This window comes from Somniosus microcephalus, chromosome 4 (assembly GCF_052327205.1).
Source record: "Somniosus microcephalus isolate GS21.2 chromosome 4, FLI_Smic_1.0, whole genome shotgun sequence".
Lineage (NCBI taxonomy): Eukaryota > Metazoa > Chordata > Chondrichthyes > Squaliformes > Somniosidae > Somniosus > Somniosus microcephalus.
The window spans coordinates 327,311,617-327,333,999 of NC_140990.1; the positions used below are offsets into that span (position 1 = coordinate 327,311,617).

The 22,383-nt window shown below is 46.2% G+C and overlaps 1 protein-coding gene across 1 annotated transcript in view; it reads right to left on the bottom strand.

The window, feature by feature from the left end:
* LOC147120678 (contactin-associated protein-like 5) overlaps positions 1–22,383 on the bottom strand; it is a 1,541,569-nt gene that overhangs the window by 735,754 nt on the left and 783,432 nt on the right. The window contains exon 11 of the mRNA XM_085986862.1: positions 17,066–17,172. Within this exon, the coding sequence (XP_085842988.1) occupies positions 17,066–17,172 (107 nt within the window). The remainder of the gene's footprint in view (positions 1–17,065; positions 17,173–22,383) is intronic.

Sequence of the window (22,383 nt, forward strand, 5' to 3'; positions counted from 1 at the left end):
TCAAACACAGACAAATATCATCACTATTTGCTGATATCCTTACATCTCCCTTTCTTAAAACAAAAGTATTTTACTTTTAACTAACAACATTTAATGAACTTACATCATCATTATCATGATCAAAGTTTTTTACCCTTGCTTTGTGTGTTCACATGAAATATGTCAATACACTAGAACTTGAAGAAAGAATAAGATAACATTACTTCCTTCTATAACAATAGTCCTTAAATTTGCTCAATGAGTCTCTCAGGAGGCTTCACGTGTCTTGAGGATTTTCTGATTGATTGTCCTTGAATCTGAGTTGTTGCCTCAGATGATTGGTTCTCAGCTGTGTGATCAGGTTGTTCACCAGTATCAGTCTCTTGACCTGCTGTGGCTGGTCCCATGAGAAGATCTCGACAATTTCTTCTCAGAACAGCACCCTCATCTGTCTGAATGGTGTATGATCTTGGTTGAACTTCACTCAGGACAGTTCCCTTCTGAGTCCATGGCCTAGAAATTCAGTCGCGTTTGCGCCCACTTATTGGCTATAGAGTGATTTGCGCCGGAAGTTTCTTAGCGCCCGAAATTCAGTTGGTCCCTAACATCGGCGTTAGCCGGTAGCGCTGCGCCGGCACCAATGACGTCATCGGTGTGCGCAGCGCCCCGGTTCCAATGCTATTCCGTGCCGATGGCCAAATTCAGTTGCGGCCGCCTCGCCCGTAGCGGCCGCAAACAGCGTTTGAAAAACGGTGCCTTGCAGCTCCGAGAGGCCGGCGCATAAAGGTGGAGGGGTGGCCGGCCGCTTTCCCGGTGGCCGCCTGGCCGCACCTCCCTCCCCGGACTCCTGCACCACCCCCCCGCGGCATTGGTGTCTGACTCCCGCGAGCCCGGCACTTCTCCGTGGTGCCGGGCTCATTTGCCGGGGGAATCCAGCGGCGATCTCACGGCTGCAGGCAGCTCCTCCTTAAGAGAAGGAGGAGGCCTGCAGTACCCCAGCCTGCCGCACCGCATCGGGTGCCACAGCGGCAACTGGACGCCTGAAACTGACTCTCATCGCCCCAAACAAGGCGGCCAAACCCTGCAATAGCGCCCGCCTCCGTCTTGGGGTGGCGCAACTGAATTTCAGGCGGGCGCTACGGGAATCCGGGCGAGCGCAAAATTTCGGGCACTAAAGACCTGGCGCGGCGATACCGAATTTTTAGCCCCATGTGTTTGTTTTGTCTTTCAACCTTACTTGGTCACCAGTGTGGAGTTCAGGTAGGTTTTGTGTTCCTCTGTCATAGTAGTACTTTTGCTTTTCTTTCTGTTGCTCTTTGAACTTCCTCACTTTCTCCCCCTCTTTTGTTTTCAGGAGGTTCTCCGGGATGGGTAGGTTTGACCTTAGCCGACGTCCCATCAGGAGTTGGGCTGGTGACATACCACACTCGAGCGGCGTTGTGCGGTATACAAGCATGCTCTGGTCGAAGTCAGTTCCACTGTCTTTTGCCTTGTACTTCAGTCTTTTCACTGTGTTTGCGGGCTCTCCTGGGTCAACAGCTCTGGACAACGTGTCTGCTGTATACATCAGCTTACCCGGTGTGTATGCAACATTCAGTTCATCATAGACTGTCTCTCTTTCACTTTCCACAACGAGGACTCTCTTTACCAGGTTCAGTCTCTCACAGGCTTTTAAACCTAGTATGGCTTGCACATCCTTTGGCACCACGATTAATGCTAGCGTGTGCTCTCTGTCCTTGTGTGTTACTTTGACACTGCATTTTCCTTTCACTGGTATATCAGTACCTGAGTATCCGGTCACTTTCACTTGTATTCCATGTAACTTTGGTCTGGGTCTAATTCTCTTAAAATCGGTCTCTGATATCACATTAACTTGTGCTCCAGTATCCAATTTAAATGGAATGTGTATGTCGTTCACTTTTAGTGTCAACATCCAGTCTCTTTCTTCTCTTTTGTTTTCAGACACAACATCTACATAGAATTCCTCTATGTCGCTTTCATCTACTGTATGGACCTTGCTTTGTTGCGCTTGGTTCTTACAGCAACGGGCATAATGGTTGTTTTTGTTGCATCTATAGCAAGTTTTACCATATGCTGGACACTTTCTTGTTGGATGTTGTGTACCGCATCGACTACATGACTTCCGCTTGTCTCTTTCATGTTCGTTTGCTGGCCACGTCTCTTTTTTCACATTGGCGCTCTCTTTGTTAAACGGTTTGTATCCGTTCTTTCTCACTGCATCCACGTTGCAGCTACTGTCACTGAACAGCTCCTTTGCCTGCAACTTTACAGTCTCTGTAACCCTACACAGTGCTATGGCTTGTCCCAGGTCTAGATCTTGCTCTCTTAGCAGTCTTTCCCTTAGACCATTATCTCGAATACCACACACCAGTCTGTCTTTTATCAGCGAGTCTGTGAGTCCCCCAAATTCACACGATTTGCTCCAGTTTCTCAGTTCAGTCACATACTGATCAATAGTCTCACCGATTTTCTGTACACATGTGAAAAATTTGTGCCTCTCAAAGGTCACGTTGCGTTTAGGTATGCAGTAGGCCTCAAACTGTTCCATTATTTTATCTAGCTTCATTTTGTCTCCATCAACGGCAAATATGAAATTATTATATACCTCCAGCGCTGCATCACCCACTACATGTAAAAACACGGATGATTTCTGTTTATTACTTTTATCGTCAGCTCCGATTGCTGATAAATACAACCCTACACGTTGTTTGAATCTCCTCCAATTTTCAACCACATTACCGGTCAATTGAAGCGTCACCGGTGGGTGTAAACCTTCCATTTTTTCACTTCGTTAGCTATTCTCTAATGGTAAGCAACGATGTTCTCTTCTGGCTTGCTAAGATGTGGAGAGCTGATTTCGCTTACTTGCCACAACTGCTTTCACTGTCCCATCAAGTTGCTAACTTCAGATTTTTTCTCTTTCAGCCACTTCTGACATCATGTTTTGATTTCTTTTTGGGTTCAATAAAGACTCATTTCTGAAAGAGAATGTTGTTTAATCTAAAGTCTTGTTCAAGACTTTCTACAGCTTTTTACAGAACACACTATGCTGTGATGCATCTAGAATGAAACTGAAAGAAAAACTACTCTGGACTGCTTGTCTCTCACATGACCTCTGCTGGTCAGGCACAAGTAATCAAAAACACAGACAAATATGCTGTAAGGCATAAGTAATCAAACACAGACAAATATCATCACTATTTGCTGATATCATTACAATCTCCCGGGGTTGCGGAGGATCTGTCAAGAGGATTCTTGACATATTGCAAGTTCCGGGTTTTAGCGCATGCACTTCGCAAGCCTAAACCCGGAACTTGCGCGGCCATTACGGGCGCGTACACACCTCGTACGCACCCGTAGGGGTCGCAAAATATGGCCCATTAATATTTCAATATTTCCAACAATATTTAACAAACTCCAATCTTAAATGAGATGTGAGGCAAGAGACCAGAAAAATTCCATTCATAATTGGGCTAGGAAAATAATATGCCACATCAGTTTATCTACGACAAATCAGTCAGTACTGTATCTGGTTGAACTTCTGTTCTGATCAGACTACAAAACTAGGTTGAGAATTAGTCTAATACCCGAGAGAAAAGACAGGCTAGTTCACATTAATATCAAGGAGTTGGTGCCATAAATCTGGCTACAGATTTGCATGGGAATCAAGAAGGAAATGACAGAGTAAGAGAAATAGAGTGAGAGAGAGATAAAAAGATGGCGAGGGGGAAGGTATAGCGATAAGCAAAAACATAATTACAGGAAGAGGGAGAATTTTATTTATCTGTGAGCAATGTCATGGGACATCAGCAAGCAGTCTTTAAGCTGAATACAGGTCTGTTATATTTTAGGGCCTATCATGAAGTAAAGAAAGATTTATTATATTCATACACTGGCTTATAACATCCCTCTGAAAGATCTTAAAGCATTTCACACAATTCATTACTTTGAATTGCAGTTACTATGGTTGTGTAGATATATGAGGCAGCCATTTCATAAAATAATACAGCACAGAAAAAAATTTACATTTCCATTGTGCCTTTCCCAGCCACCGGATTTCTCAAAGCACTTTACAGCCAATGAAGTGTAGTCACTGTTGTAATATGGGAAACGCGGCAGCCAATTTGCACACAGCAAGCTCCCACAAACTGCAATGTGATAATGACCAGATAATCTGTTTTTGTTCTGTTGATTGAGGGTTAAATATTGGCCAGGACACCGGGGAAAACCCCCCTGCTCTTCCTCGAAATAGTGCCTTGGGATCTTTTACGTCCACCTGAGAGAGCCTTGTTTTAACGTCTTACCTGAAAGACAGCACCTCCGACAATGCAGCGCCCCCTCAGCACTGCACTGGGAGTGCCAACCTAGATTTATGTGCTCAAGATCCTGGAGTGGGACTTGAACCCACAACCTTCTGACTCGGAGGCGAGTGTGCTACCCACTGAGTCACAGCTAACACTACTGAAGGAGGCCATTCGTACCATCGTGCCTGTGCTGGCTCTCTGAAAGAGCTACCAAATGAGTCCCACCACCCCCCTGCTCTTTCCCCATAGCCCTGCAAATGTTTCCTTTTAAGTAGAGATCCAATTTCCATTTGAAAGTTATTATTGTATCTGCTTCCAACAGGCAATACATTTTGCACACAACAACATCCCACAAAGTGTACTGAGATGAAAAGGCTCACTAAATTGTTTATGATGGTGTTCACAGAAGGTATTGGCCAGGACATCAAAAGACCTTCAAATAGTGTCATAAAATATTAAACATCAACTTGCACCAATGGACTGACCCATGGCTTAATCTCTCATCCAAATATTGGCATCTTTTTAAATGAATCATTCGCTCATTACTACACTGGCATGTTATATGTTCAAGTCTCGGAGTGCAGCTTGCACCTTCAACCATCTTCTACCAGCATGAGAGTTTGACCAGCTTACCGCCGCTCCAAGCAGACCTGTGTTGTGTTTAGGCTGCAGACTGCTTTTAGGCAAACTGCGCAGTAACTCCTCTAAATACAGCACAAAACTGACCAACCTGCTTAAACTTGAGTGCAACGTTATACAACTCTTATTGCTGCAGCTCCCTACTTATTCCCATGCCAGCAAAAAAAAAACAGACTTAAAAATTCCATTTAAACAGTATGGTAACCAAGAATATGTAGGTAAGAATAAAAGTGCTTTTACTTAAATCATTTTCATTATTTTTAAATTAAAGACACAGAGGTCTGATAGATTTTGTAACCTTTCCATCATGAGTAATTTATTACAATCTTCAGATTTAATAATTAACTCTATTATTCATATGCTGGAATATATTAGTGTAGCTTTTTGAACATTCCAGAGTGATACTTACTATAATATAATTTCACTATAGCTCTGCTGTGATATATATATATATAGATATATGTGTGTACCACATCATTTATTTGTTAACAATAAAATAAATAATTTCCTCTGTTTGCTCAGATGACCTTTCATAGGTATCAGCCGTGGCTCCGTGGGTAGCACTCATGCCTCTAAGGCTGTGGGTTCAAATCCCACTCCTGAGACTTGAGAATAAAATCTAGGCTGACATGGCAGCGCAGAAATGAGGGAGTGCTACACTGTCAGAGGTGCCGTCTTTCAGATGAGAAGTTAAACCACTCAGGTGGACATAAATGATCCCATGGGTGCTCTTTCAAAGAAGAGCGGGGGATTTCTGGCCAATATTTATCCCTCAACCAACATCACTAAAACAGATTATCTGGTTATTATCACACTGCTGTTTGTGGGGCCTTGCTGTGCGGAAATATTTGGCGTGTTTCCTACATTACAACAGTGGCTACACTTCAAAAAATGTACTTTGTTGACTATAAAGTGCTTTGGGATGTCTTGAGGTCATGAAAGGTGCTATAGAAACGCAAGTTCCTTTCTCCTGTGTGAATCTCAAACGTTAAAAACAACAGGAATCTCGAATCTCAGCAAGGCAGGCGTAATGCCAATTACTGTTGAAATATGACAGCTATTTTCTGTGAACCTGTCCCACTAGAATCTAGGTCTAGACTGACTCTACGTTCTCATGGGTGCAAGTCCACACTGAGGGGAAAATTTCCCAGGAGGTCAACAGGCGCGGCCGGTGGTGGGTCGGGTGGGAAAGTGGGTTGTTTTTGACAGTGGGTCGGGAGCCCACTGTCAACCCATTGCCATGCGCCTTTACCAAATGTCGGGTCCGTCAGCGCTGAGCAGACCCGACATGCAGTGGCAGGGGGAGGCAGATCAGGTCATTGTCGCCTTGTTAACAGAGGATTAACAACAACTTTGAGCTCACTTTAAGAATTTACCAGCTCGCCCACGGGGTCCACGCTGCTCGGGGATCACGTCTGTTAAGCTGAGTGGGAGTTGAGTGGCCGTGGAATCATTTCATTACTTGACAGCTTGAGATGCGCTATAAAAGCTCCCATCTCACAGCTGTTCACTTTCCAAGTTCAGAAGCTGTTGCTTATTGCATTTAGAATGCAGATTGAGCATTATGCAGGTTGCAAGTGTTTGGAGCAAACTCTCTATCCAGTGTCACCTCATTGGAACAACCTCTCTCACCATTAACAGATCGCTTCTGTCATCTCAAGTCCACCTGCCATCTATTCCAACAGCAAGGGTACAGTTTATACTCTCTCACCTTGGTCCTCAGAATCTGACCATGATCAGCTGCAACACCAGCATCACCAGGCAAACCAGCAGCACCAATAACCACACCAACCTTCTCCGCAATCACCTGATGCTGCACAGGACAGGGGGCTTCCGCACCCGACCACACTGCTGCTGGGATGCCAGGGATGGCCTCACCATGGCCACATTTATTTCACTTGACGCTGCACACACTGACTGCCACATGATGCACCAGGTTGGCACCACCCCACACCAACAACATAAAGCATCCGTTTTGTTTCACCATTCACTGCAACTTACTAAGCCACTTCCAAAGCTGCACACAAATTTATCCAAGAAAGGTTTGTGCCACTGCAGTCTGGTCCTCCTGATGAAATCCCTGCTTGTGTCCTCCTGTGCAATGAACAACCAGGCTGCGTTGGCCTCCTGGGGAGGTGTCGTCCGCCTATGGGAAAGGAAGACAACCTCCCTGTGTGCTGTGACTCCCTCCATAAGCATATGTGCAGTGCTTGTCAGTGTTTGCAGCACCTCAATGCTCTAGAACACTGTCAAATGTCAAAGTAAATTTGCGCATGGTCCCTTTCAGGAAACCGGCTGATGACGCGTCATCAAATGACGTCATCAGACCCGCTTCCTTCAATTGGCCGGGAAACGCGCTGGGCGGGCTTAACGAGCCCAATCAGGGGAAAATCATTCTCGAGAGCCAGCTCGAGCCAGCAGCGGGGTCGGGACCCACCATCGACGTCGCCCACCACGGACCCGCCGAGGTAGGGAAAATCACGGACTGATTCACTGAGAATGGATAGTGACAGATTTCATGGCCATGGTTTTTTAAACACCTTTCCGCGTGCAATTTTACATATTCCATTGGAACTCTGGAGTCCACACCCCACTCCAGACCTCTGGGTTCATGTGCAAATAAACACAGCGGAAAAGGGACCATTAAACGCTAGTTAGCACTGCAAAGGAACTGACACAAAGCAGATCTGATAGAGTCAGACGTATGCAATATTAAATGGTACAGAAAACACAAATCCGGAGCAGTAAATGTCAGAGGCTGGAGTGAGATGGCCCCACATATTAATCAGAGAGCATTTGTATTGGACTGGAGTGAGGTGAGGGGAGTGAGTGAGGGGTGTGAGTGAGTGAGGGGAGTGAGTCAGGCGAGGGCAGTGAGTGAGGGGAGTGAGTGAGGGGAGGGCAGTGAGTGAGGGGAGTGAGTGAGGGGAGTGAGTGAGCGGAGGGCAGTGAGTGAGGGGCGTGAGTGAGGGGAGTGAGTGAGGGGAGTGAGTGAGGCGAGGGCAGTGAGTGAGGCAAGTGACTGAATTCTAAATTATATTTACTGATCGGTCGGATCTTAAACTACTGGGAGCTATTTAACTGGTGCTTGTTTTTACGAGCAGTGACTTCTAGTTTGACCGAGAACCTACTGTATCACAGTATGGTATGGCAGCTGTAGCTACTATGACCGGAAAGCCCTGCAGCGGGTAGTCAAAACTGCCCAACGCATTACCGGCACCCGGCTACCGACCATAGAGCACATATACCAGAAACGCTGTTTACGGAGGTCACGGTCCATCATCAAAGACCCTACCCACCCCAGCCACAGTCTGTTCGCCCCCCTGCCATCTGTGAGACGCTACAGATGCATTCGCACCCGTACGACCAGATTTAGGAACAGCTTCTTTCCCAGGGCTGTCATCCTACTGAACTCCACAAATAAACTCTAAAGCCTGCACATCTGCCAATGCACTTTATTATGGTTATGTTTATGTTAATGTATTACAAGCCAAATGTATGTTGAATGTTTAAATGTCTTAATCTAAATGTACACTCTCGGGAGCCGCAAGCCTACATTTCGTTGTACTGCACTTGTGCACTAACAATGACAATAAAGTTGATTATGATTATGAACTATTAATCAGGTATTCTGGGTGCGATGTTGATTGGCTATCTTGAAAGTAGTGACTGTATTGTCAATGTGGCTGATTGTGCTGGCTGATGTTTTTGAGTGGGTTTGAGTGCTTTGTACAAGAGAGGCTAGTACTTTGTGAGTGTTCAGTAAAGTAAGAGTGAGTGATGAGTAGAATTTGATCTGAACTGGCATGAAAGCACTGTAGCTAATTTATAGCTCCTGGAAAGTATTTGTAAAGAAGATTATAAAGGAATGTGGGGAAAAGAGCCGAGCCGCAGGATTAGAGTAGCTAGCTCCAGTTGTGGACCAAAGCACTGACACAGGCACGATGGGACTCCGAGGTTATACAATAAATTCTATGATTTAATGATAAAGCATGACAGTGTCATAGCAGGACAAGGCGATACAGGTCCAAACTGAGAAAAGATAAACTTAGTTCTTCTTCACAAGAAGAGCGAATAGGATTGGTAATGGTATTTTTCAAATCCCTCCAAGGTCTCACCCCTCCCTATCTCTGTAATCTCCTCCAGCCACCCCGCCCCCCGCCCCCCACCGAGATATCTGCGCTCCTCTAATTCTGGCCTCTTGAGCATCTCTGATTATAATCGCTCAAGCTTTGGTGGCCGTGCCTTCAGCTGCCTAGGCCCTAAGCTCTGGAAATCCCTAATTCCCTGCCTAAACCTCTCTTCCCTCCTTTAAAATGCTCCTTCAAACCTATCTCTTTCCGCCCTAATTTCTCTTTATGGGGCTCGGTGCCAAATCTTGTTTTAAAACACTCCCGTGAAGCGCCTCGGGATGTTTTACTACATTAAAAGCGCTGTATAAATACAAGTTGCTGTTGTTGTGGTAAGGTGGTAAAGGCAAGCACCCCGGCAACACTCAAGAGTCAATATTGAGACGCTGAGGAAGGGGGAGTGGTTTGCGAATGGAGGAGTTGAAAGGCAATGAATGAGCTTCCCCCACATGTATCCATCTTATGAACAGGATGTTTCTGTGTGACCGTCTGAATTACATGGGCTTAACAATAGCAGGAGGAAACCGAGGTTGCCACTATTGCATCTTGACCGATCAGTAATGAATAGAGGAGACGGAATTTACCTTTTACTATTTACTGAGTAAATGGGTGGACATTACAGCACATTGTCTGCATGGCAGAACCCGAAACTGAAAGTGAAAGACAAAGTAAAACCGAGCCCGCCCAGCACCCGCTTCAGGTAACACCCGGGAACTGGGACAAACTTAATTGAAGCAAAACTCAAAACACAACACTCCTTTCCCCCAGATAAAACCCCTTAGTCCTCCAGGCGTCTGGGACGGAATCTAACCCCACTTGAGCGCCGCTGGACAGGCATAGTTGGGGTACCACTGCTAGCCGCAGGAAAACCTTCCTCTGTGGCTGATGACTCCGTGACACCTTCTGTTGATGTGGCTTCCGTCGTTGTTGCAGGAAGCAGGCCGTCACTGCCTGGCAGAGGTGGCGGAGACAATGGCCTAGCCTGTGACGTCTCTGTTACTCACACCGGAGTACGACCCCATAGCTGGTCTATGTGGCATCTGTGTAGCTGGCCATCAGGTGTATGGACGCTGTACGACAGGGGACCCGTGGCCTGCTCCACCACGGCAGGCATCCATTTGTCTCCTCCTGCATAGCAACGGGCAAACACAGTCTCTGACGGCTCGAACTGCCTGGCGGTGCCCTGGTGCTTCTTAGCCAGCTCCTCTTGCTTTGTGTGCATCTCATCCCTGTAGTCCCGGTGTAGCCGGTCCAGTGCAGTCGCCAGCCAGTGACCCATCAGCATCTCGGCAGGACTCTTCCCCGTTGCTGAGTTTGGTGTGGTATGCTGTGATAACAGGAACCTGGCCAATCTGGTTTGCCAGTCCCCCACCGATATCCTCACCAGTGCCTCTTTTGTGATTTGCACCATCCTCTCTGCCTGCCCGTTAGAGGAGGGGTGATAGGGCGCTGTGGTCACGTGGCGGATCCAGTTTCTGCCTGCAAAAGCCTTGAACTCCGCTGACGGGAAGGCTGCTCCATTGTCCGAAACCAGCACGTCGCGGACCCCATGTGTGGCAAACAGCAAACACAACGCATTGATCACTGCACTGGATGTCATGGAGCTCATGATAGCCACCTCCAGCCATTTCGAATGAGAATCCACCACTATCAAAAAGACCTTCCCCTGAAATGGCCCTGCAAAGTCAATGTGGAGTCTTGACCATTTACGAGTGGTCCATTCCCAGGGGTGAAGGGGAGCCTTGGATGGGCTATGGCGAGTCAGCTGTCATGTCTCACAGCTCTTCACCACCTCCTCCACGTCTCGGTCCAACCCCGGCCACCAGGCGTAGCTTCTCGCCAACGCCTTCATGTGCACAATCCCAGGATGTGAGTCATGCAGCATTTTCAGCACCTCCTCTCTTGCGGCGGCAGGAACCACCACACGGCTTCCCCAGAGCACGCAGTTCTTGTGTGCAGACATTTCATGGCGTCTCTGAACGAAGGGCTTGAAATGCTCCTCCTGGACCTCGGAGGGCCAGCCATGCAGCAGCCAGCGTAGCACCCGTGATAAGACTGGATCTTTCTGTGTGAGGCTGCCAATCCGCTGGGCATGGAGTGGGGCCTCCGGAACCTCCTCCAGTAGCAGCACCTCCAGGGGTGGTGGCGTCTCAGCCATCGGCCGGTTCAAAGGCAAGCGACTCAGAGCATCAGCATTAGCCAGCATCTTCCCAGGCCTGTAGCAAAGTTCATAACTGTAGGCCCCCAACATCAGACTCCACCGAAGCATACGCGGTGATATGATCTGGGGCATGGGCTTGGAGTGATGCAGGAGCCCCAAGAGTGGCTTGTGGTCTGTGTAGATGACGAACTGTCTCCCTAACAGGTACTGGCTGAACTTCTTTACCCCAAATATGATGGCTAGGGCCTCCTTGTCAATCTGGGCGTAATTATGTTCTGTTGTTGAGAGTGTTCTTGAGGCAAAACTGATAGGCGCTTCCCGGCCATCTGGCTCTGTATGACCCAACAGAGCTCCCAGCCCATATGTTGAGGCATCACGCACCAACACCAATGGCTTGTTTTCATCATAGTGTGCCAGAACCTTATCTGCTTGTAGCAGTTCATTTGCCTGTCTGTAGGCTGTTTCATGAGCTGAGGTCTAGTTCCACACTGTTGCTTGGTCTAACAGCCTGTGCAGTGGCTCTAAGATTGTGGCTTTGCCCTTGAGAAAACAACTGTAGAAGTTTAACAGTTCGAGGAATGCCTGCAGTTCGGTCTTGTTCTTGGGGGTGGGAGCGCTCCTGATAGCCTCCACCTTCCCCGTAGTCAGATGCACACCGTCTTTGTCCACTCGGAATCCCAAGAACTCCACCCCATTGGCAGCGAACACACATTTCTCCTGAAGGCGTAGTCCTACCTCAGCCAGCCGGTGTAGTACTTCCTGCAGCCGCTCATCATGGGCTTCCTGTGTCTTGCCTGTAATCAGTATGTCATCCAAGTAAGGCTGAACTCCCGGAACACCAGCCAACAGGGTGTCCATGAACCTCTGAAAGATTGCCACAGCCGTAGACACCCCAAACTGCAGCCTTGTGGCTCGGAAAAGTCCTCTGTGGGTGTTGATTGTCAACAGCTCGGCTGACTCTTCATCCAGGACCAGTTGCTGGTATGCTTGCTTGAGATCCAGCTTGGTGAACAGCGTGCCTCCAGCCAGTGTTGAAAACAGCTCTGTAACTGTTGGTAAGGGATACACATCTGGTAACACAGCAGTATTAACCGTACATCTGTAATCTCCACAGATTCGCAGGCCCCCATCCTTCTTTGCAATGGGCACGATAGGGGTGGCCCAACGGGAGTTCTTCACTGGCAAGAGAACCCCTTGGTTCACCAGCTTATCCAGGGCCTCATCCACCTTCTTGCGCAACGCAAAAGGAACTGGTTGCGCCTTGAAGAACTTAGGCGCTACCCCTGGGTCCACTTCGATTGAGACTGGCGGTCCCCGACAGGCCCCGAACTCACCAAAAACCTCTTCATAGTTCTCCAACATAGGCATTATGGGCTGTCGCTGTACCGTGTGTACTCCTGTCACTTCAATACCGAGGGGCTCAAACCAATCTCTGCCCAGCAGGCTTGTGCCCTGCCCCGCCACCACATAAAGTGGAAGTGTGTCCTTGACTGCCTGATACTTAACTTCCACATGAACCATACCCAGCACCTGGAGTTGAGCTTGGGACCACTGCCGTGGCACGCCACTGACCTGAGCCATCGCCGGGGGTTCACTTGGCCACAGCCTATTGTAAGTGTCTTCACTTATCAATGAACACGCTGAGCCTGAATCCACCTCCATGCAGAGTGGTGCCCCATTCATGATCACATTTGCCGTGTATCCCCACTGTCTGTGGGGTTGCTGCTCAGCTTCCGTGGTAGACACTGTGTACTCATCATTGTCCTCCAGTGTCAGGGTGTGTGTCTGCGATGCTTGTGTTGGCTCTGCTGCAGCAGCCTGAGCTTTCTTCATGCAGACACGAGCTATGTGTCCTCTTTTCTTACAGAAATGACATACCGCTGACACAAATTTGCATGTAGTGGAACCATGGAGAGCCCCACAGCGGAAACATTTTCTTCCTGTCTCTTTAGTTGCCTCCATGTCTCTCGCAGTAGCAGCTGCGTGTGTGGTCTTGTGCAACTCCTCGGCGGCCTGAGATGGTGCTGCCTCTGTACGGAGCACACGTGTGTTCATCGATGCAGCCTCTGCTGCTACGGCCTTCTCCTCGGCCAGTCGGAACATCAGGGCCTTCTCCGCTAACAGCTGTCTCTGCAATGCCGAGTCCAGCACTCCACACACAATCCGATCACGGAGCATATTGTCTAAATGATCACCAAAATTACAATGTAATGAGCGTTTCCTCAACTCAGCAATGTAACTTGAAATAGATTGTCCAGGCTGTTGTTTACAATTGTGAAAATGGAAACGCTGCACAATCTCTGAGGGTTTTGGGTTAAAATGTTTCTGCAGCTTCTCAATCAAATCAGCATAATCCACCTCACTAGGTTTACGAGGAGCCACCAATGAACGCAGGACGGAGTAAGTAGCAGCTCCGCATACACTTAGCAACACTGAGCGCTTCTCTTCTTTGTCAATATTATTGGCCTCAAAGAAATACCCCATTCTTTCTGCGTATTCCTCCCATGAACTGTCCTTATCCCCAGAGAACTCTTCAATACGTCGCAAGGTCGTCATAGTTTTAATGTGCACTGTCCCTTTAAGATCCACGGACTTTTTTCTTTTTTTTTTAAATTATTTTTCTCCTCCGGCCAGAGTTACGGTAGCTACACTCACGGTAGTTGCCTGGCCCGCACAATACTCTGTCTGCCGTCTACGTCGCAGCTAGCCAACTATCAAAATGCCGTTGATGTTGCTAGCTGAGTGGCCCGCTCATCGCAATTTCCAATATCACGGCTGTAGGTTTGCATGTCTATCTCCGTCCTTCTAGAGAGTTCAACAGCCACCTCGTCACCAGTATTGCATCTTGACCGAACAGTAATGAATAGAGGAGACGGAATGTACCTTTTACTATTTACTGAGTAAATGGGTGGACATTACAGCACATTGTCTGCATGGCAGAACCCGAAACTGAAAGTGAAAGACAAAGTAAAACCGAGCCCCCCAGCACCCCCTTCAGGTAACACCCGGGAACTGGGACAAACTTAATTGAAGCAAAACTCAAAACACAACAGCCACAATACAGGATTTTGAATTAGATCGGTTAGAGATAATGAGGGGATGTGCAGCTAAGTTACAGAAAGCATAGAACTGGGTTAGACGTCAGGAGGATTTCATTTTCGCGGAGGGTCATCGACCTTTAGAACGAGCTGCTGGCTCATGCAGCGAAAGTGAAATAACTCCAAGTAAAAAAAAAAACGGAGAGCTGGCTGAGTTCCAGGCCTTGGCTGATAGCACTTGTGTACAAGAGGTAGCTGGCAACTTGGGAGATGTGACTCATGATCAGAATTCCTGCTTTCTCCTGAACTGGCCTAGGGTATTTCTTTTAATCTGATTGATTTTGCCTCTCATGGCAAGGGGGATGTCTGAGGCAGCATCTACTATCGTTGGTGCTGGGGCTATAAAAGACTTCAGTTATACTGAATGAGGCTAGAAGAGCGATTGGGGGCAATTTCTGACTTTGGTCAATGGTGTACAAAGGCCAATATCGGATTATACATCTCTCCCATTAGATTACATGCTCCCGGTAGGTGAGCACACTGAGGGTCCTAATGCCCAGTTGCAACATGACAGTGCGAAACAGGCTCTTTGAACCAGCTGGCCTGTTTCCTGCCCAATACTTTCTGTATGTTCACCCTCGTTTCCACACACAGACCCTGTGTTCGCCATTGACTTGCAGTGTGAAACCCCACACGTCTCTTCTTCTTAGGCAGTCCCTCGGAACCGGGGATGACTTGCTTCCACATTAAAAATGAGTTTGCTGGTGACTGATGAGTCCAACGCGGGACCTACAGTCTCTGTCACAGGGTGGGGCTGACGGTAGTTGAAGGGGCAGGTGGGTGGGGTGCTTAGGTTGATGTGCGCTCCTTGCACTGCCTGCATTTGGCTTCCGCTTGCTCCCGGAGAAGAGACTCGAGGTGTTTGGCGCCTTCCCGGATGCTTCTCCTCCACTTTGTGTGGTCTTGGGCCAGGGATTCCCAGGTGTCGGTGGGGATGTTGCACTTTTCAAGGAGGCTTTGAAGGGTGTCCTTGAAGCATTTCCTCTGCCCACCTGGGGGCTCTCTTGCCGTGCCAGAGCTCCGAGTAGAGCGCTTGTTTTGGGAGTCTCGTATCGGGCATGCGGACATCACTCCTGGTTGCTTACAAGTAAGCAAGCCAGTCACCCAAAGGCACAATGAACGGGGCTGCCAAGCAAACCACTGTTCCCACTGTTATAGCACGTTTGGTTGAACCTAAGTAGCTGCTATTCTAAAAAAGGGGGGGAAAGCAACAGAACGTGCAGTGACATCACACACAAGTGATGCAACGCTTCTCTGATTGGGATATGGATAGCATTGCACGTTTATTAGCACCAAAAGAAAGCCTTTCATAAACTTCAAACGGAATGACAGTGCCTCTTACGTGGCAGATTACTCAATCTCATCACTGAATCCCCAATAGCTAAGCAAAGCCCTAAAGCTTTGTTAAGCGATAGAGTGCTATTCAATGTATCCATTGTCTGCATTTTAAATACATTTATGAGCTCCAAGAAACAGTCAGAGGAGTGACGCAGATACCGGACTGGCGGCCGTGCCTTCAGCTGCCAAGGCCCTAAGCTCTGGAATTACCTCCTTAAAAGTCTCTCCACTTCTCTTTCCTCCTTTAAGACACGCCTTAAAACCTACTTCTTTGACCTAATATCTTCTTATGTGGATCGGTGTCAAATTTTGTTTGATAACACTCCTATGAGGCGCCTTGGGACGTGTTACTATGTTAAAGGTGCTATAGAAATATAAGTTGTTGTTACAAAAGCAAAATACTGCAGATGCTGGAAATCTGAAATAAAAACAGAAAATGCTGGAAACACTCAGCAAGTCAGGCAGCATGTGTGGAGAGAGAAACAGAGTTAACGTTTCAGGTCGATGACCCTTCGTCAGAACTGGAAAAAGTTAGAGCTGTAACAGGTTTTTAAGCAAGTACAGGGGCAGGGAAAGGGAGGAGGGGAGGAAAGAACAAAAGGGAAGGTCTGTGATAGGGTGGAAGCCAGGAGCGATTAAATGACAAAAGGGATGATGGTGCAAGGCAAAAGGAGATGGTATCGGAACAAGTAAAGACACTATCACAGAACTTCCATTTGTTCTTTCGTTCCCCTCCCTCCCTGCCCCTACACTTGCTTAAAACCTGTTATATCTCTAACCTTTTCCAATTCGGACGAAAGGTCATCAACCTGAGACGCTCACTCTCTTTCTCTCTCCACAGATGCTGCCTGACCTGCTGAGTATTTCCAGCATTTTTTAATGCTTTTATTACAAGTTATTGTTGTTGTTGTTTACTGTTTCTGTGGCAAGTCGCACATTCTAGTTGGCTCCCAATTGTCCTTTCACACATGCTCGAGACTGTCCTTATGGACTAGGCTGTCCTCCTTTCAACCTGAGGTAAAACCCAATGCCACTTTCTAGCATTAAAATAGGTCCCGATTTCTTTATTAAATTCTCCAGTTCAGTTGATACTTGGAATTTATAATCAGGTTGCAACAATATATGCAGCACCTACTGTAGAGAATGGCTGACCCTCTAGCTGACTGAAGGATTTGACCAGGACAATTCTTTTTCTCCCCATTAGAGTACGTGCATGAACATATTCCTCGAGATCACGATTCAACCCTTTCAATTAAGATTGGGAAATTGAAATCACTGAGGGTTGGAATTATCAAAGTACAATTTAAACTGCATAAATTGGTCTTCTTGCAACACAAAAAACCACTGCACCTTCATACTCCAAAGAGAAAAGTAAGTAATGCCAGTGATACTCACAGCTGTGGCAGGTTTCTCCGGTGTAGCCAGTCCCTGCGCAGTCACAGTAAAAGGTACTCCAGGACTGAGAGCATTCTCCCCCATGTTCACAGTAATTTGGTAAACACCTACAATTACAAGAGTTGACATTATGATGACCATCTTGCTTACAAAGATGTTGCAAGTATCAGATCAGCTCCTACTAGAAAACTAGACATCAATTTGAGCAGAGAATGCACTGGATGGTCCTGTCTGGTAGAACATGCCATGTAAAAATGTAATATTAATAGAAGTTTTGTACTCATGTAAACATTAGATGCCCTTCTGATTATCAGGATTTTGTGAACATGGGTCAAAACATTGAGCGAAATCAGCTGTGTGAGAAAATGTGTGCTTTTTATAGAACTAAAGTTGTAATCAAAAAACTTTGGGCCATATTTTGCTGATAAAATAATGGTGTCTGAACGACACATGCTGTTATTAATGCTCAAATTGGCCAGAAACTTGTAGCGAGGAAGAGATCGCACGTGAATTGTGAATCCCCCACAAGTTGTGGGCCGATTTGTGCCACTCGGCCGGCATCTCGCTCTTAACCTCCTCGCGATTTTCATGAAGTTGCTGTACAGGAATCCCATCCCAACCGCGGTTTTGCCATACGCGGATTTCATGTATACACGGTTTCCACTCTGCGCCATTTTTTGCCAACCGCGGCAGTGAAATTCGCGTATCCGCAGTTTTTAATTTAGGAATAAGGTAAATAACATGATTTTTATGCTTTTTATATTTTTTTTTATTGTGTTTATACTGAATTTGCCAACCGCGGTTTTACTAACCACGGGGCTTTTCAGGGACGTATCCCCCGCGGTTGGGGAGGGATCCCTGTATTTGCATATTAATTTCTCATTAAACTTGCCACAGAAAGTTAAGTCTAGTAATTAAACTTAACTGGACCAGCCACATTAATGCTGTGGCAACAAGAGCTGGTCAGAGGCTAGGTATTCTGCGGCGATTGTCTCACCTCCTGACTCCCCAAAGCCTTTCCTGCATCTACAAGACACAAGTTGGGAGTGTGATGGAATACTCTCCACTTGCCTGGATGAGTGCAGCTCCAACAACACTCAAGTAGCTCGACAGCATCCAGGACAAAGCAGCCCGCTTGATTGGCACCCCATCCACCACCTTAAACATTCACTCCCTCCACCACCAGCGCACCGTGGCTGTAGTGTGTACCATCTATAAGATGCACTACAGCAACTCACCAAGGCATCTTTGACAGCACCTCCTAAACCTGTAACCTCTACCACCTTGAAGGACAAGGGCAGCATGCGCATAGGAACATCGCCACCTCCAAGTCACACACCATCCTGACATAGAAGCATATCGCCGTTCCTTCATCATCACTGGGTCAAAATACTGGAACTCCCTCCTAACAGCACTGTGGGAGTACATTCACCACACGGACTGCAGCGGTTCAAGAAGGTGACTCACTACCACCTTCTCAAGGGCAACTAGGGATGGGCAATAAATGCTGGCCTTGTCAGCGACGCCCACATCCCGTGAATGGAAATAAAACCTCCCTGGCCCAGAAAGTGAACAATTATAAGTGTGAAGTCTCATTCCGTCAAATTGTGAATTGTTTTAGGAGATTTTAAAAATGTCAAATTTCACATTTTAAAATTCCTTTCTGGCTTTTTTATTCTCTTTCTCTTAATCCAATCTCTCTTTCCCTCTCTTTATTTCTCTTTCTGTACCTGATTTGACATTGAATTCACCCACTCTAATTCACCCTCCTTCTCACTCCTTCCTCTGTTTCTTTCTCAATCTTTTAATTTCACTGGCTAAGGAGATACACTGTTTGTCCTGTTGTTCACCAAGGTCCCAGATGCCCTGCTGTCCTCGACTCGCCATTATCAGCTCGCACTCCCAGCAACTTTGTGAGCAAAATTTTTAAAACCTAAACCTGCATGAACAAGGCATTCTAACGGGGCACGCCATGAGATGCCCCGCTTCAGCATAATCTGGCCCTTTGCGATTAATTGGGGAAATCACAGCAATTCATAAAAACACAGCAGATTCAACAGAATGGCATTAATGAGTGGGAATCTATTTTTTTTTTGCAAAGGGAAGGGGCATGTCAAGTGCCATAGGATATTTAGAGTAAGGGAGAGGTGGAGATCCTGCTCACATTGAAGACAATGTTTGTGTTTTATTGGGTTTAACCTGAATTTTGGAATTCATCTTTTGGGGGCAATTAGCAGATGCCATTGAGTGAAACACTCAAATCAAAAGGTTTCCAACGTAAAGTTGTCAGGCGGCATGGAATGAGAAAAACCCATCATCCTATTCCCCCTACTGATTGTGTACAATCTGCCCTATCATGGATTCTAACCAACCCATTTCATCTCTTAGCAAACCCATTTGTTTTCTCTCGATCACGCTCACACACATACATATATTTCTACACACACACCCACAGTCATGCAAACACAGTCCAGCACACAATTAATGTCCCTCTCTCTGTGACCAGTACACTCCATTCTTTCCAATCACTGCGCAGCTAAATTGTACCAGCTCATAATGATATACCTGCCCATTCCATCACATCACCAAGTCATGTTCTTCTTTGCCTGTCTCTTAATCTAATGCCATCAATTTTTCAGAAAGTAACAGTCCATTTTTCCTTGTGACTCTTGAATAATGTGCCCAGAATAAGTCATTTTTCTCATCATAATCATCACTTCTCTCTTTGTGCGCTAGTTCAAGGATTCTCTCATTAGTCATTATTCTTGCCCAACTAATTTTGAGCACATCTGTATGATCATAACTCAAATACTCCAGTCTTCTCGTTACGTTAGCATTCAAGGTCCTATTTTTACATTAGTACAACATCACGCGTAGATTTGAACATCCTACTAACACCATCTGATTTCATAGTTGCACAGAAACTGTCTTCAAGCCAGCCTCCAGCCAAATGTTCACCAGCTCTTTTTTTTTTTTAAAAAGGTATTGGGCCAAATCTTGGTGGAAAAATAATGGCATATCAATGTACGCCGTTATTAACGCGCAAATCGGCCAGCAAGGTCAGGGGATTGAGAGATATGCTGTGAGTTGCGAATTTCCAGGGCTTGCTGGCCGATTTATGCCACTCTGCCATTTGCTTTGCACAAATGGCATCTTGCCCTTAGCCTTCCCGTCATTTAAGAACTTGCTGCATTTGCACATTAATTGCCCATTAAATTCACTGTAGAAAGTTAGGACTGGTAATTAAGAGCGTAAGTACCCTTTTAACGAGGCGATAATTGTTAATGGAATGACACTATATAAAAGCCAGTTGTTTCAACCTCTCTGGCCCAGAAAGGGAGCAACTGAAACTGGTCAGTCTCATTCCTGCACATAGTAAATGCATTTTCGAGATTTAAAAAAATTCAATTTGAAATGCTTTAATTCTTTTCTGACTTTTCCCTTGAGTCTCTTTTATCTCTCTCTCTCTTGATCCAATCTTTCTTTCCCTCTCTTCATTTCTCTTTCTGTACCTGATTTGACTCTAATTCATCCTATTTCCTTCTCCGTTGTTCCTCGGTGAAGGAGATACACTGTTGGTCCCGCCGTTCACTAAGATCCCAGCTGCCCTGTTGCCCTCGCCACGCGTTATCAGCTCGCACTTCCTGCAAGCTACGGCACAAAAAATGTTTGAGCTGAAGGTTGCGGGAAAAAGTCTAACTAACGGCGAATGCTGTGAGATGCCCTGCTCCAGCAAGAATCGGCCCATTAATTCTTACAGCTCTAACTGTTTTGTCAGAGAGAATATTATAAATGTCTACGAGACTGTAGGAAAACATTTTGCTCTCATCTTGTCTTAACTGAGACTTGTTAATTTTGTATTATATTTATCAATATTTACAATCCAAATTCAGTAATCTACTTACATCTTTACACGGCAAATTAAACATTGGAGTGAAGCAATTTTGGCTTTGTTAACTGCTCAAATTAACACAGCTCATTTATTCCATTGTTGTTGTGGGTACTGCATAGGTTTACAGACAATAGACACAGCGCTCCAAAAAGAACCATTGCATGAATTGTTTAGACATTTTGACATAATGAGGGAAATATAGAGGACCCACTTAGGATTCCGTTTGTTGGGATTATCCAACAGTATTTCCTTAATATATGAAGCGCTAACTGAAAATCTGCATTGGGGAAATAATTATGTGATAGAAATGATGAAACTGTCTCTTATTTAGCAAATTTTCAACTGAAAGATAAAGAACTCATGGTAAAAAATAGCACTACAAAATGCTGCATGAAAACACAATTCAAAGTACTGGAGCAGTGTTAGATTTTGAGTTTTGGCTCAGTTAGTTGGAAGGTTACACCTATCAGGAAAGGATGAACAGGCTGGGTCTGTTTTCTCTTGAAAAAAGAAGGCTGAGGGATGACCTAATAGAGGGCTTTAAAATTCTGAAAGGTTTTGATAGAGTGGACACAGAGAGAGTGTTTCCACTTGTGGGGAAGAGCAAAACTAGAAGCCATCAATATAAGATATTCACCAAGAAATCAAAGAGAATTTAGAAAAAACTTCTTTACCCAGAGAGTGGTGAGAATGTGGAACTCGCTACCAGGGAGTAGTTGAAGCGAATAGTATGGATGCATTTAAGGGGAGGCTAGATAAGCATGTGAGGGAGAAGGAATAGAGGGTTATGCTGATAGATTTAGATGAGGAAAGACGGGAGGAGGCTCGTGTGGAGCTTAAACACCGGCATGGACTGGTTGGGCTCAATGGCCTGTTTCTGTGCCGTATATCCTCTGTAATCCTATGTAGTTGCGCTCTTGTCTCTGGGGCAAAAGATTGTGGGTTCATATCCTACACAGCAACTTAAGTGCATATAGACTGACCCTCCAGTGCAGCACTGAGGGTACCAATGTTAAGTAAGTGTGTATATTGGTTTGTAGCTTGAGCCTTTGTCTGATAAGGTGGATATTCATTTGCCTACCAAAGAAGTAGCAGCACGTGTTAAAGAGTGGCAGGGCATCGCTATTTTATCCAGGGATCTTGCATATTGGGGTCTTAGAGAAGTAAAGAAAGAACTGGCTTTTATGTATTGCCTTTCATGACCTCCAGTCATCCCAAAGCGTTTCACAGCTAATGAAGCACATTTGAAGTCTTCTTCTTAGGCAGTCCCTCGGAACCGAGGATGACTTGCTTCCACATTAAAAATGAGTTCGCAGGTGACTGATTAGTCCAATGCGGGACCTACAGTCTCTGTCACAGGTGGGGCAGACGGTGGTTGAAGGGGTGGGTGGGTGGGGTGCTTGGGTTGACGTGCGCTCCTTGCGCT